The sequence below is a fragment of the Xenopus tropicalis genome, chromosome 6 (genome assembly GCF_000004195.4).
Source record: "Xenopus tropicalis strain Nigerian chromosome 6, UCB_Xtro_10.0, whole genome shotgun sequence".
Lineage (NCBI taxonomy): Eukaryota > Metazoa > Chordata > Amphibia > Anura > Pipidae > Xenopus > Xenopus tropicalis.
Genome location: NC_030682.2, coordinates 31,885,106 through 31,897,651, shown reverse-complemented (window position 1 = coordinate 31,897,651; position 12,546 = coordinate 31,885,106). Strand labels below are relative to the sequence as shown.

At 42.9% G+C, this 12,546-nt stretch overlaps 1 protein-coding gene across 2 annotated transcripts in view; it reads left to right on the top strand.

The window, feature by feature from the left end:
* Positions 1 to 9,839, top strand: part of cdk6 (cyclin-dependent kinase 6) — a 100,063-nt gene extending 90,224 nt beyond the window's left edge. For both annotated transcript variants that reach the window (XM_002934591.5, XM_031903784.1), the window contains 3 exons: positions 2,171 to 2,221; positions 3,532 to 3,667; positions 4,695 to 9,839. In XM_002934591.5, coding sequence (XP_002934637.2) covers positions 2,171 to 2,221; positions 3,532 to 3,667; positions 4,695 to 4,856 — 349 coding nt within the window. In that variant the 3' untranslated portion in view covers positions 4,857 to 9,839. The remainder of the gene's footprint in view (positions 1 to 2,170; positions 2,222 to 3,531; positions 3,668 to 4,694) is intronic.
* Positions 9,840 to 12,546: the final 2,707 nt, after the last annotated feature.

Here is a 12,546-nt window from a genome sequence, read left to right as displayed (position 1 = left end):
GTCTGCCTTGTCTGGAGTGGGTGCCATACCCTGTGGGGTTTGTATCTGTGCATCCTGTATATGGGCTGAAGTAGCTGTGTGTGTGTAAATGTGCATTCCGTTGCTGCCCTCCTGTGGCTGTTTTCAATATAATCGAGTTCTGTCAATAAAGCATAAAAACTCTGATCTTGTTGGAATTAGTCTGTTAACCAGTCTCAGAGACGTCACTGTCCTGGTGAGACAGCCCCCTAGAAGCACGTTACAGATATGTATTTGTTCTGAATGAAAAAGTAATGGGCAAAAAGCAGTTCATTAAGAAAAAAAATGTAGCTTATGTTTTATTGCATAAAGTTTATGGGGAAAACTAGAATGGACTCATCTAAGGCAGTCAGCGCTGTATTAGTGAGAGGGGGGGGGCACAGGTCTCTGTTGTCGGAAAAGTATTGTATAGACCTGCGGCCATTCTTCATATGCCCCACGCATTGTACAAAATGCAAATAAAAAAACCTACAGCCTTTTTGTACTTGGCACACTGCATGGGGCATGGTAAATGACCCCTAAAGTCTTTACTAAAGATAAGGATCAGCATACTGGCAATAGCAGAAAGTGACCGATGTACTACCACTTTAATCCCTGGTGTCCTGATTGTCTGTCCTTGGCAGGCATGATGTCCCAGATATCACGGGGCATTGGTGTCACATCCTGCCCCAGGTAGGTGCCAATTTACACTTGTTCTGCCATTAACAGGCCTTCACAGAGGCAAGGAACGTGGGACATAATTCCTGGTTATTAATAGGAACATCCCAGTATCATATATAAAGGGAAATAAGATTTCTCCCACAGTGTATTTTTAGAACAGGAACTGCTTTTTATGTAAATAAAGAACATTAGGTCAAATATGTTAAAACTAAAAGTTTCAATCCACAAATAGGAAAGGATTAATCATTCACAAAACAAATGTTATTATTATGGACACAAAGACAGCCAGGGGGACAGCTAGACAGGCATCATGGAGAACATGTATTGTACTGCACTAAGTAGAGGATCAGTAATACCATCTTATGGGGGTGTATAATACACATATAATATAATGGGGGAAGTAGCAGTGTAGCGAGGTTGTAACCATTGTGCAGATATAGAGAGAGTGAATTATTATACAGTATTTGAGGGAGAAGAGAATCACTTGGTTCCACCTAAATCTACCCACTCAATTCACACCTCGGTATCGTTTGTTTGGAGTGTTCTCTCTAAATTAACATAATCCAGCTGCCTACTGAACACAAGCCATGGAAGTTGCTTTGGGGGAGTTAAAGGGAGGGGCCATTATTTAGCTTCTTCACATTATTATAGGAAAAGTGAGAGGCAGTGTGCTCTGAATGGTCTTGTGCCTGTAACACAGCAAAACTCAGCGTTGCCCATTCATACAGGAAGCATTGGCCCACATGAGTAAGGGGGGGCAACATATTGCTCATTTTTGGAAGGAAATTTTGAGCAGAGATACAGGCAAAGATGATGTGTGAGAACTACCTGCAGCCGTGAGAATATTCTGCTGGATTGCTTCCAGAGAAAAAGATCAAAGACGCCCCAGTGACGGCACAATGGATCGTTGGTAGAGAACCAACATTCTGTAGCTGTTAGGCATGCATAGAATTGTTTATGTGAATTCCTTGTGTATTGGGAGTGAAAATAACTCATTAACGTGCTTGCGGTTGGTTGCCTGATTTAATCTAGACATGAATGAACGTCCTGCCTATAGTGGATTCGGAAATACATGTGAGATTGCATCAACTGTTGATTTGCTGTGGGTTTTGTTGGCCTTTTGTTGGCTGTAAAGATTCTTAAATATTCGTAACCTGATGTGCGTGATTGTCATAGGGGTGAAAAGCCCACAATCCATTCTATATTTTGTTCTGAAGGGGGGTTGAGATACCTCTGAACCTCCCATGCTCTTGCCCTGTCTATGGACTGCATCATCAAAAGGCTTTCCCCATATGATCCAAAAAATGGCTGCAAGCCCACAGCACATTTATGGGTCCACTGACAACAGCCTGGTGTGAGTGTAGCATTGATTTATTACTTACTATTCAGGTACCCTGCTAATTCTACTTCCGACTTATCTACTAAGCGAGAAATGTATGAAGACAGATTTGTTGACAGATTTATAAAATGTTATTCTTTTTGTCTTTTTAAGGCCACTTTTTCGTGGAAATTCAGATGTTGATCAACTAGGAAAAATCTTTGAGTAAGTATAAATATGAGTGCTAATATATAGCTTATGTGGTTGCAGGTAAAGAGGCCCGTATTTTACCCCAGTTTCCTTTGGCTTCTGTGGCCCTGCCCCTATCTAGCTATGGTCTCAGTAACACTTTCACGTCCTGTGCTGGCTGCCAGCTGAAAGCTGTACCTACCCTGCTCCTTCCCACAAACCCATAGTGCTCTCAGCAGCCACTTGGGACCAGTGGACACCACTCTCTCTTAGCTTGCAAATTAGAGACCTAATCATGGGGATAATGTAATGATATAGCTCCAATACCAAAAGCCCCACAGAACCAGCTACATATAGAAGCCCTGTACTTTCTCCCTGCAATAAATGACCAGAAGCTTCATACCCACAGCTGTGACGAACCATGAAACTTTGAGCCTTGGTGTAATGTTTGTATATCATACATGTGTATATAACACAGGCAGTTTGAACATACAGTGGCATTTCATCCTGACAATGTGACTACCTGGGCATGGTACTGTTTTGACTGACCCTACTTTGACTTCAACACCCAGCTCTCCCTGAAGAGTCATGAAAGCTAGGCTGATGGCTGCTTTTTCCCTATATAAGCAGACAGAAACCCAGCTATTATGCATCATTCCATAATGGCCAAAAGAATTTCAGGCAATATTAGTTGGGGGGGGAGTCATATACTAGTGTTTTTTGTTTTTGTTTAAAGGAGAAAAAATTAATTTGGGGTCTATTTTACTTGCAGCACTAGAGAAGGCATACAGTCTAATGAGGATTCCAACCTTCATATAAGTCACTTAAATTGGTATCTTTAATCACCAAGCGCTTGGATCACAAATCAGTTGAAGTACAACTGTGCCCCCTAGTGGTGCTATTTAATCACTAATCTAACTATTATTGTTAGGGCCGTGACACATGGGGAAATTAGTCGCACCGCAACAAATTTCCGTTGTCGCGTGCGGCTTATCTCCCCGCAATGCCATCCCACCGGCTAGAATGTAAATTGCCGGTGGGATGGCATATGCGGTGCCGCGATTTGCCAAAGTCGCCAAAGCTTCCTCTCAAGGCAACTTCCGCAAATTGCGCCGCTGTGTACGACAAATCTTCCTTGATGTGGGCGACTAATCTCTCGCAATGCCATCCCAGCGACTAGAATGTAAATCGCTGCTGGGATGGCATTGCGAGAGATTAGTCGCCCACATCAAGGAAGATTTGTCGTGGCGACTAATCTCCCCATGTGTAACAGCCCTTATAGTTTTAGTATTTAAAATAAATAAGATCATAAAAATGCCAGTTAATGGCTGTTCTTTCTTCCATAGTGTCATTGGTCTCCCAGAGGAAGAAGAGTGGCCCCACGATGTGGCTGTACCAAGGAATGCCTTCCATTTTAGACAGCCTCAACCCATTGAAAATGTTGTTCCAGGTATAGATGAGCAAGGCAAGGACTTACTTATTGTAAGTAAAATGTTTCCTCGCTATTATAGCTGTGGCTGCACAGTTTATTTAGAAGGAACTTCATGACATTATTATTATGACTTCATGATATTTATCTCTTGGACTTGCACCCTTCAGTGCTGCTGCTCTAATTGTTGAAGGATCATGCTAAATTGATGGCACCTTGGTACTTTTAATATAATGGCCAATAAATGCTTTAGCAGGAAACGGTGCCCAGGCCCTAAATATAAGATGAGATGTTGAAAACTGCTAGTCCCTATATGACCTAATTAAAAGGGAAAGTAAGCTGATTCATTGACTTAATATAGATCCCAAGAAATCAGTCAGGAAACCCTTTAGAGCACATACACTGCCTTATGCATAGTGGAAAGTGCAAAAAAGGGTGCAATTGGCCATTTTAATTTTTACACTTTGCCTACTTTAAGGTGCAGAGCCACAGGCCTCTGTCCTCTGTTTTGGAATGTAGAGACCTGTGGATTGAAGTTTGAATTTAGTGCCAGCTGCATTAGGCCCAAGGCATTCAGACACACAGGGTACAGAGCAGCAGGAGGTGCAGGCCACAAAGTGCCTTGTCCTTATTGCCTGATCTAAGGCAGAGGATAAGGAGAGGCCTGGAGGGCACCTACTGACACTCTTACCTGCTCTTTGTAAAGAAGCACCAGTTTTTTTGATTGGCACTTCCTGCAAAGAGCAGCACACCACTTAGATTTTAAAGCCAGGGGCTCTTAAAATCAGCCCTTTTATTATACAGACCAACAATTCCTTAGACCAGTGCTGTCCAACGGTCTGCATATAATAGGCCAGTGATTCACTATACTAGTGCAAAGAGGTAAATAGAGGTTTGGCTCTGTCTGGGTGCTATAAATATCTTGCGGAGGCCACATCCAACCTGTGAGCCTCCAGTAGGATGGTCCTGCCTTAGATGAATAGGCTTAATGAGATGTGTATTGGTTGTGTATTGATTACCAGCTCAGAATCTCAGTGGGCCAGTTACCTAATACATCCATGATTGTTTCTCTTTTCCTAGAAATGCCTGACCTTCAGTCCAGCCAACCGCATCTCTGCATACAGCGCCTTGTCCCACCCTTACTTCCATGATTTACAGAAAGGCAAAGACAGTGTAGACTCTCACAGGCCAAGCGGCCAGAAGGGGGTGGATGAAGGTTCTGCTGGAAAGAAGACTGCTTGATGTAGGGGAGGCACCTGGACAAAATGGGGTCTTGCCAGAACCCAGTGAATGTGGAGCTGCTCACAGAATCTTTTTTATTCCCACAAGCATCTCTTTCTGAAACACTGCTACCGTTCCTCAAATCAATGCAAGCCGAGTGCAGCTTACTTGTCTGTCTTTTGAGGTTTTTTTTGTTTTTTGTTTTTTTAAACCTGGAGGAATTCCAGTTAAAAGTAAAGCTGCTGATTTTTTTGCTGCCTTCTTATTGTCCAGCATCGAAGCTGCCATATCAATTAGATTAACTCAGTCACTGCCAAAACAGGATGGACTCTCTATCTACAGCTGCTAAAGCCAAACTGGCTACCTAATGAGCCTCCGCCTTATCACCAGAGCTGCCTTTAGGGGATTTAAACTTGTGGCCCCTCAGAATGGCAGTTGTGGGGAAGGAACTAAGTAGCTCAACAGTGGTATAGTCAGTGTGGGAAATAATGCTTTATGTCAGTGTTACCCAACTTGCAGCCTTTCAGTTGTTGAAGTGCAACTCCCAAAGGATGTTGTTGGCTTCTGGGAGTTGTTCTCCATCAGCTAAGGAGGCTCTACGTTGGGATTTTCTATGAATTAAATAATAGGGCCACACAAAATCCATTTGTCCAGGGTCCCAACACAACAAAAGAAATTCCTGATTATTAAAGACTTGAGCGGTACGTCTAGTAAGTGTTACTGAATTAGTTAGGGGTGTTTTTTATACACTCATATACTCATATAGCCAGTCACTAAGTGATACCCTGTGTATAAGCAGAGAGAAAATATACCATGTTTATAGGCACTGTTTATCTGCTATTTAGTCTTTGGTTGCATGTAGGTTTCTATTCAGTGGGAGCTGCTACATGAATAGAGAAATTCTCCTTATACATAAGAGGTGTCAAACATGCAGTCTTCAGCTACAGTGTTCACTGTTGACTGGTAAGGCATGAAGATACAGTTCAACAAGAGCAGGAAGGCTGAACTTTATACATTAGTAGTGCCATCTATTCATGAACACACACGTCTATGGAGAAAGCGACTTCCAAGGAAAGCAAAATATGGTGGGCTGCCATATTCTAGTGTCTAAAGATGGGCCCTGACTGTTAACAGAAGACATATTCTTTTTTTTGTGAATTTGTGTGCTGAGCAATGAAGATTCTAAAAAGGTTGGTTCATATTTAAGTAAGCATTTAGCCTGTGAAAGGAGTTATAACAAAACTCAGTGCATCATAGGGCATCATCTCTGCAATAGAAAATGCCTCAGCTGTATGAAGCAACAGCACATGAATGCAGAGAGTTTAAAGGCTTGTTCAACAGCAGGCAAGACTGCACCTAGAAATTGTATGTATTGCCCCATATAAAGAAGAATGCTGGGCAATTGCAAATTAATGTACCATAATCATTCTGACATACGGTAAATCATATCCACCAACCTTTTTACACCCGTAAAAAAAAGCAAGAGTCCATCCAGTCCATTTCAGGTGCTACAACCCTATAAATGTGCTGTATCCTGCCCCAGGGCCAATAGAAACATTGCTTTCAGCAACAACTCCAGGATAAGCTTGAACCTAGAAGGAACCCTTCCTTACAGAGCTCTCATATTGCTGAGAACCTGCACCATGAATAAGGGAGCACAAAGTGTAGTGGCAGTTGGGTACAGACACTACTGGACATATTTATAAAGGTGTGTAAATGTGACACTGAAAAGATGGTGTAAGAAGCAATGCAAAATGAATGGTGCATAAATAAAGCTCTACTTTCCCTTGTATCATCTTTATAAGCACAGAAACAATCAGTGACATCTTTTGTGCTTTTTGTTAATGCCAGACTAAAAGAGAAAATGATGCCATTATTTTAGAGACTTAGGATGCAAAGAAATTGGGACTTAAAAAGGGGGTGGTACTTAACAATTGCTATTTTACGCTAGCATGTTACACATTGCTACACGTACTTGTCTCTATCTAGCTTTATCACTGGCTTTGCGTTAATGCAGCCTGCCGTGGCGATAAAGTGCTAGTCTGTGGTGCATTTTAATGTCTGTTTTTTTTACACACCTTTATAAATATGGCCCTGTGAGTATGTATATACAAGGTAACATGCTACATTATAGGAACCATGGTACTGACTACATGTGCTATACATACACATGTATGACATATTTCTCTAGTCTAATACTGCATACACAAACACATTTGTCTGTGCCAAGCACCTATATACACCCCACATGCCCAGAACGTTGACCTAACCCCTCCACTGCAAGCAAACCCTGAAACAAGCGCTGAATCCCCACTACCTCTATCATTCATGTTCCACCTATTGCTTTCCAGTTGGTGGCTGCCTTTACAATGCTTAAAGAACAGTTCAGTGTAAAAATGAAACTGGCGAAATAAACATGTTTTCAATATAATTAGCCAATCTTTTTACCCAGTTTTATATTACACTTAACTGTACCTTTAAGTTCACGTGCTTTAAGTGCTGATCCCCCAGGCTTCTAGGCTTTTGATGAAGCAGGGTAATGCAATAAATGGGTTGACCTGTTTGTGGACTCATGTAATGAATGGGGCAACCCTTATTTTCCCCGCCTACCTCTTTTGCTGGGAAGTGGAAACTATATGAAATAAGGTGCTCAAAGTAATTAGTGAAGAGGGTTTGGAAGCCGTTAAAAAAAAAAAGATATCCTAAAAAGCTGAATTCCTTTCCCTGACAAGTGTGGGTGCCATATGCATAAGGAGTTCTTTCATTGCTTGTTGTATTTTCTCAGTGGAGTGACATATTGGTACAGGAATCACGGCACCCACTAAGGTTTTGTGGGGGGAAGGGGGTGCTGAAAACAGTCCTGATTACAAAGCCAGTTTAATGTTGAATCTTTATAGGCTAGTAGAACACCACAGAATCATTTGCAAGGTCTAATGTGAATTTAGCGGCATAACTAGTGTGTGCCAGGCCCTCCGCAAAAACACTTTTGGAGTGGTCCAGTGCACAGATATCCCTACCAGGCACCCCACGGACTGGGCCTCCCTGACACCGCAGGTTCTGCTTCCTCTATGGTTATCCCACTGTGTGAATTTTATATGAAGGGCTTGGTGGTCAGCAGAGAAATTTGCACAACCTCGGATTATTTTATTCATTTTTTTAAAACATAGATGCAATTTTACCTTGGGCTGTAATCCACAATGGCCACAAATATGAGCTGTTATTATTCTAAATGGATTTGGCTGAAGAAAGCTAATTGCTGATTGGTTGGCATGGGTTACCGCACTTGCCCAATGCTGTGCCTATGTTAGCAAATTTTCCTTCAACTAGCCCATATATAAAACCAGCCTATATATCTGATATTGTAGACATTTACACACACTATGGCCATTTATAAAGGAGCCTGTATGTTTTGGCATGTGGTATTTTTACCTTTCTTATTCTGTCTCTCCCCTTGGTGCCTGTGGCACTGCACCCCCTCCGTAGCTCTGTGGCGTATTTACCTTCCTGAAGGAAGGAGGAAATGGAAGTGATGCTTTGTACATGTGGACTAGTTACCAAGTACCTTTATTTTTTAGGAGCTTGGTTTAAAGGCATAGCGTTGCAAGACCCCTATACAATCTAAATGCCAATACAGTGTACCAGGTGTGATCTGCACTTATCTGGCACGTGCCCTGTGGTGTAGACACTAGGATAGGCAAACGTGTGGGAAGTGGCTGTTGCATTGTACTTACACGCCATCACACATCTGCTGAATGCCTAGTAGTCAGGACTTATTACCCCAACATGGCAGCCTGCACTAGCTGATCACACCTGGCAGAGCCCCCGGACAAAATTCTGCATGGCAGAATGAGCTGTCTGCAGCTTGTGTGGGGGTGCTCTAACTTACAATCCAGTTCTACAGAGCATTCAATGACAGTGCTGGATAAGTTAACCCTTGCAGGAGCTTGATTTGTTTGACAAATGTGATGTAGAATCTCTGTATGTAATTTTTGCTTGTTATGATTCCACTTTTACATTGAAAAAACAATTTCAGGTTCTTTCTTGTTCATAAACTTAGAAGCACATCTTTACCGGTTGAGGTTGGAATTCATATTTAGTAAGCTTAATGTGAAAAAACAGAGTTTCCCCTTTATTTGTGATTTGCCTATCAATGCCGTGTGATTCACATTTTCACCATCCCACTTTTCATGATTTATGCTATAACAAAGTTGAATTGATAGGATGTTTCATCTCTCCTCCTCAGATCTATTGAGATACCACTGTAATTAATGGGGGTAATAGGATAATCGTTTTATATAATGTGAGAGTTCAATGCGACAGCACGGCCCTTGTCACTTCCTATTGCGTTGTGGTTGCCTACAGACACTTCAGGGGCAAGTACAAGGTGTGCTTGTTGGCCAACAGCTGGAGGGCTGCAGGTTGTACATGATGGTCCCATTATGCATGCTACATATCTAACCAACCTTGTGTATTCTTTGGTGCATGTACGAGCAACTGAAAAATATGTCCTAATAGCTTCTCTAATTGTCTTTAATTAACTTGTTCCCACTAATATATATATATATAATTTAACTTTACTACAGCACTTCTTAAATTCAAATTCAGTGTGTGGGTATGTTAAATATTCTGGCCTTGTGCATACATGAAGGTGGCCACTGGTATATTCACCCTAGCGGAATGCAGTTCTACCTCTTGCTTGCCTCGTGTATCCCGTGTTCCTGGCTTCCATCTCCAGCACCTCCTACTAAGTGAAGAACTTCTCTCAATTATAGTTCCCTCCCTACTTCCTTCCTTCTCTCTCAATTCTGTTATTGTTATTATTTAAAATATGAAATCTTTTGTAAAAAAACAGAGGGACATGACAATGATTAATTGTGATGTATCGCTAATAGTCAGTGAGGGGCCACCTCCACTTGACCATGATATATTGAAAATTGCTGCTTTAAAGTTTGTTTGTTTTGCTTTGGGCATTCAAATCTTCTGTAATAAAATAATACAAAAACATCTTAGTTTTCATTGTTTCTTGCAAATGACTGCCAATGCTGGGCTGACGGTATTTGGATAACATTCACTTCTAATTGGATCACTGTCTCTGTTTACTACCCTTCATAATGTCTTTCCCAGAATGATGGTCTTTCTATCATTTAATCCCCTCGATCAGCCACCTTGCATTCCCTAAATCATTTGCAGCACCGAGTGCTTTTTTGCCCATACTCTCTGCCCCCAAGGTCTCTCCCCCTAAGCTCAGTTTGCTCTTCCTATGGCTCTCTCCACTTATTGGGCCAGGTTTATCAACGTTTGTATCTTTTTCCCCTTGAGTTAAACTGCCCTTACTGACTGCCCTACATTAGGCATTAGGTGCTTGCCTGCACCCCATGTTGCTGCACTGTGCATCGCCTGCCAGATTTTTTATCCACTTTTTTTCATCCGGGACCACATGACAAGCCTTCAACTTCAGCACTATCTCACGAACATCATGTCCACTGGGAAGTATTGGTTTAAACTATGCTACAAGCAGCCAAGCTGCAAGTCAAACACTTGACTAGTGACCTGTATAGAGTTTGTTAGGGCATGTATACAGTATATATTTTCACCCTTTGAATATGCAATGCAAGTGAATAAAGACCAATGGATTTTCTCTATGATGAATTGCAGTGAACTCTATGCTTATGTTTCTCTGCATGTCCCCCATTGCTACCTTGTGGCACATATATAACTTTGAATTTCCTTTTATGAATCACACATATGTCAGAACAAATTTTGTAGCTGTATGAAGTCCATGGTGCCTGCGTCAATGACAAATTCAGAGCAAGTGAATTAAACTGTTATTCCAAATGTTACTGTTAAAGAAAAACTTTTTTACATGTAATGGTGGTGTAAAAAAGCTAGTCTGCTGTTTGATTTTCTGCTGCACCCAAAAGTTTTGCTCAACTACAATGCTATTTGTTTGTATCTGCCCCTGGTTTGCTCTGCAGTGTTCTATAGGAATCAGCCCCACAACATGGCAGGTATATCTATTTTCACTTTGAAACAGATCAAGTGGGCGACTTTAGAAAAACAAAATGCTGTGTGTGTTTTCCCAACGGCGGTTTACTTTACTGCCAGTGAGAAAGCATCTGCAGGAGATTAGGCAGCCGCGGCAGCAAAGATTTATTGCAGGCGTCTAATCTCCAGGAGTGCCAGTACCTATAGTATAACATGCCTAGATGGGTTATTTAATTGTACCTTAAATGCTGTAATACACAAGGCACTTTAGTCAGACAGACTTATCTATCCAACAAATTCTCTGCATGCAACTTTTCAATTGGTCTTATTTATTTCTTATAGTTTTTGATCTATTTGCCTTTTTCTTCTAACTCTTTGCAGCTTTCAAATGGGGGGTCGCTGACCCCAGCAGGCAAAAAACTATTGCTGTGCAAAGTTACAATTTTATTGTTATTGTTACATTTTATAGCTTGTTTTTCCTATTCATTTACCATCCTCTCATTCAAACAGCTTCCTGGTCACTAAGGTAATTTGGACGGTAGCGACCAGATAGCTGCTGAAACTCCAAACTGCAGAGCTGCTAAACAACTAGTGAAATAACTACAAATAATAAAAAATGAAGACTAATTGCGGTTGTCTCAGTATTACTCTCTACATCATACTAAAAGTTAACTCAAAGATGAACAACCCCTATAATGTATTTGAAAGATAAGCTTAAATCTCCCAAATGCAATATCTCCTAAATTTTTCAAGAGACAAATAGTTTTACCAGCCCCTCCCCCCTGACTGATCTCCCACAGTAACTGAAAAGTTCTTTATTTCAGATAGGGACAGCATTGGGCAGAGCTATGGATCTGAGCAGCGGCACAGCCAGGGGTGTAACGGGGCAGGGTTAGGGAGTAACGGGGCAGGGTTAGGGCGTAACGGGGCAGGGTTAGGGAGTAACGGGGCAGGGTTAGGGCGTAACGGGGCAGGGTTAGGGAGTACGGGGCAGGGTTAGGGCGTAACGGGGCAGGGTTAGGGCGTAACGGGGCAGGGTTAGGGAGTAACGGGGCAGGGTTAGGGCGTAACGGGGCAGGGTTAGGGAGTAACGGGGCAGGGTTAGGGCGTAACGGGGGCAGGGTTAGGGAGTAACGGGGCAGGGTTAGGGCGTAACGGGGCAGGGTTAGGGAGTAACGGGGCAGGGTTAGGGCGTAACGGGGCAGGGTTAGGGCGTAACGGGGCAGGGTTAGGGAAGTAACGGGGCAGGGTTAGGGAGTAACGGGGAAGGGTTAGGGCGTAACGGGGCAGGGTTAGGGCGTAATGGGGCAGGGTTAGGGAGTAACGGGGCAGGGTTAGGGCGTAATGGGGAAGGGTTAGGGCGTAACGGCGGGCAGGGTTAGGGAGTAACGGGGCAGGGTTAGGGTGTAACGGGGCAGTGTTAGGGAGTAACGGGGCAGGGTTAGGGAGCAACGGGGCAGGGTTAGGGAGTAACGGGGCAGGGTTAGGGAGCAACGGGGCAGGGTTAGGGAGCAAACGGGCAGGGTTAGGGAGCAACGGGGCAGGGTTAGGGAGTAATGGGGCAGGGTTAGGGAGCAACGGGGCAGGGTTAGGGCGTAATGGGCAGGGTTAGGGAGTAACGGGGCAGGGTTAGGGCGTAATGGGGGAAGGGTTAGGGCGTAACGGGGCAGGGTTAGGGAGTAACGGGGCAGGGTTAGGGAGTAACGGGCAGGGTTAGGGAGTAACG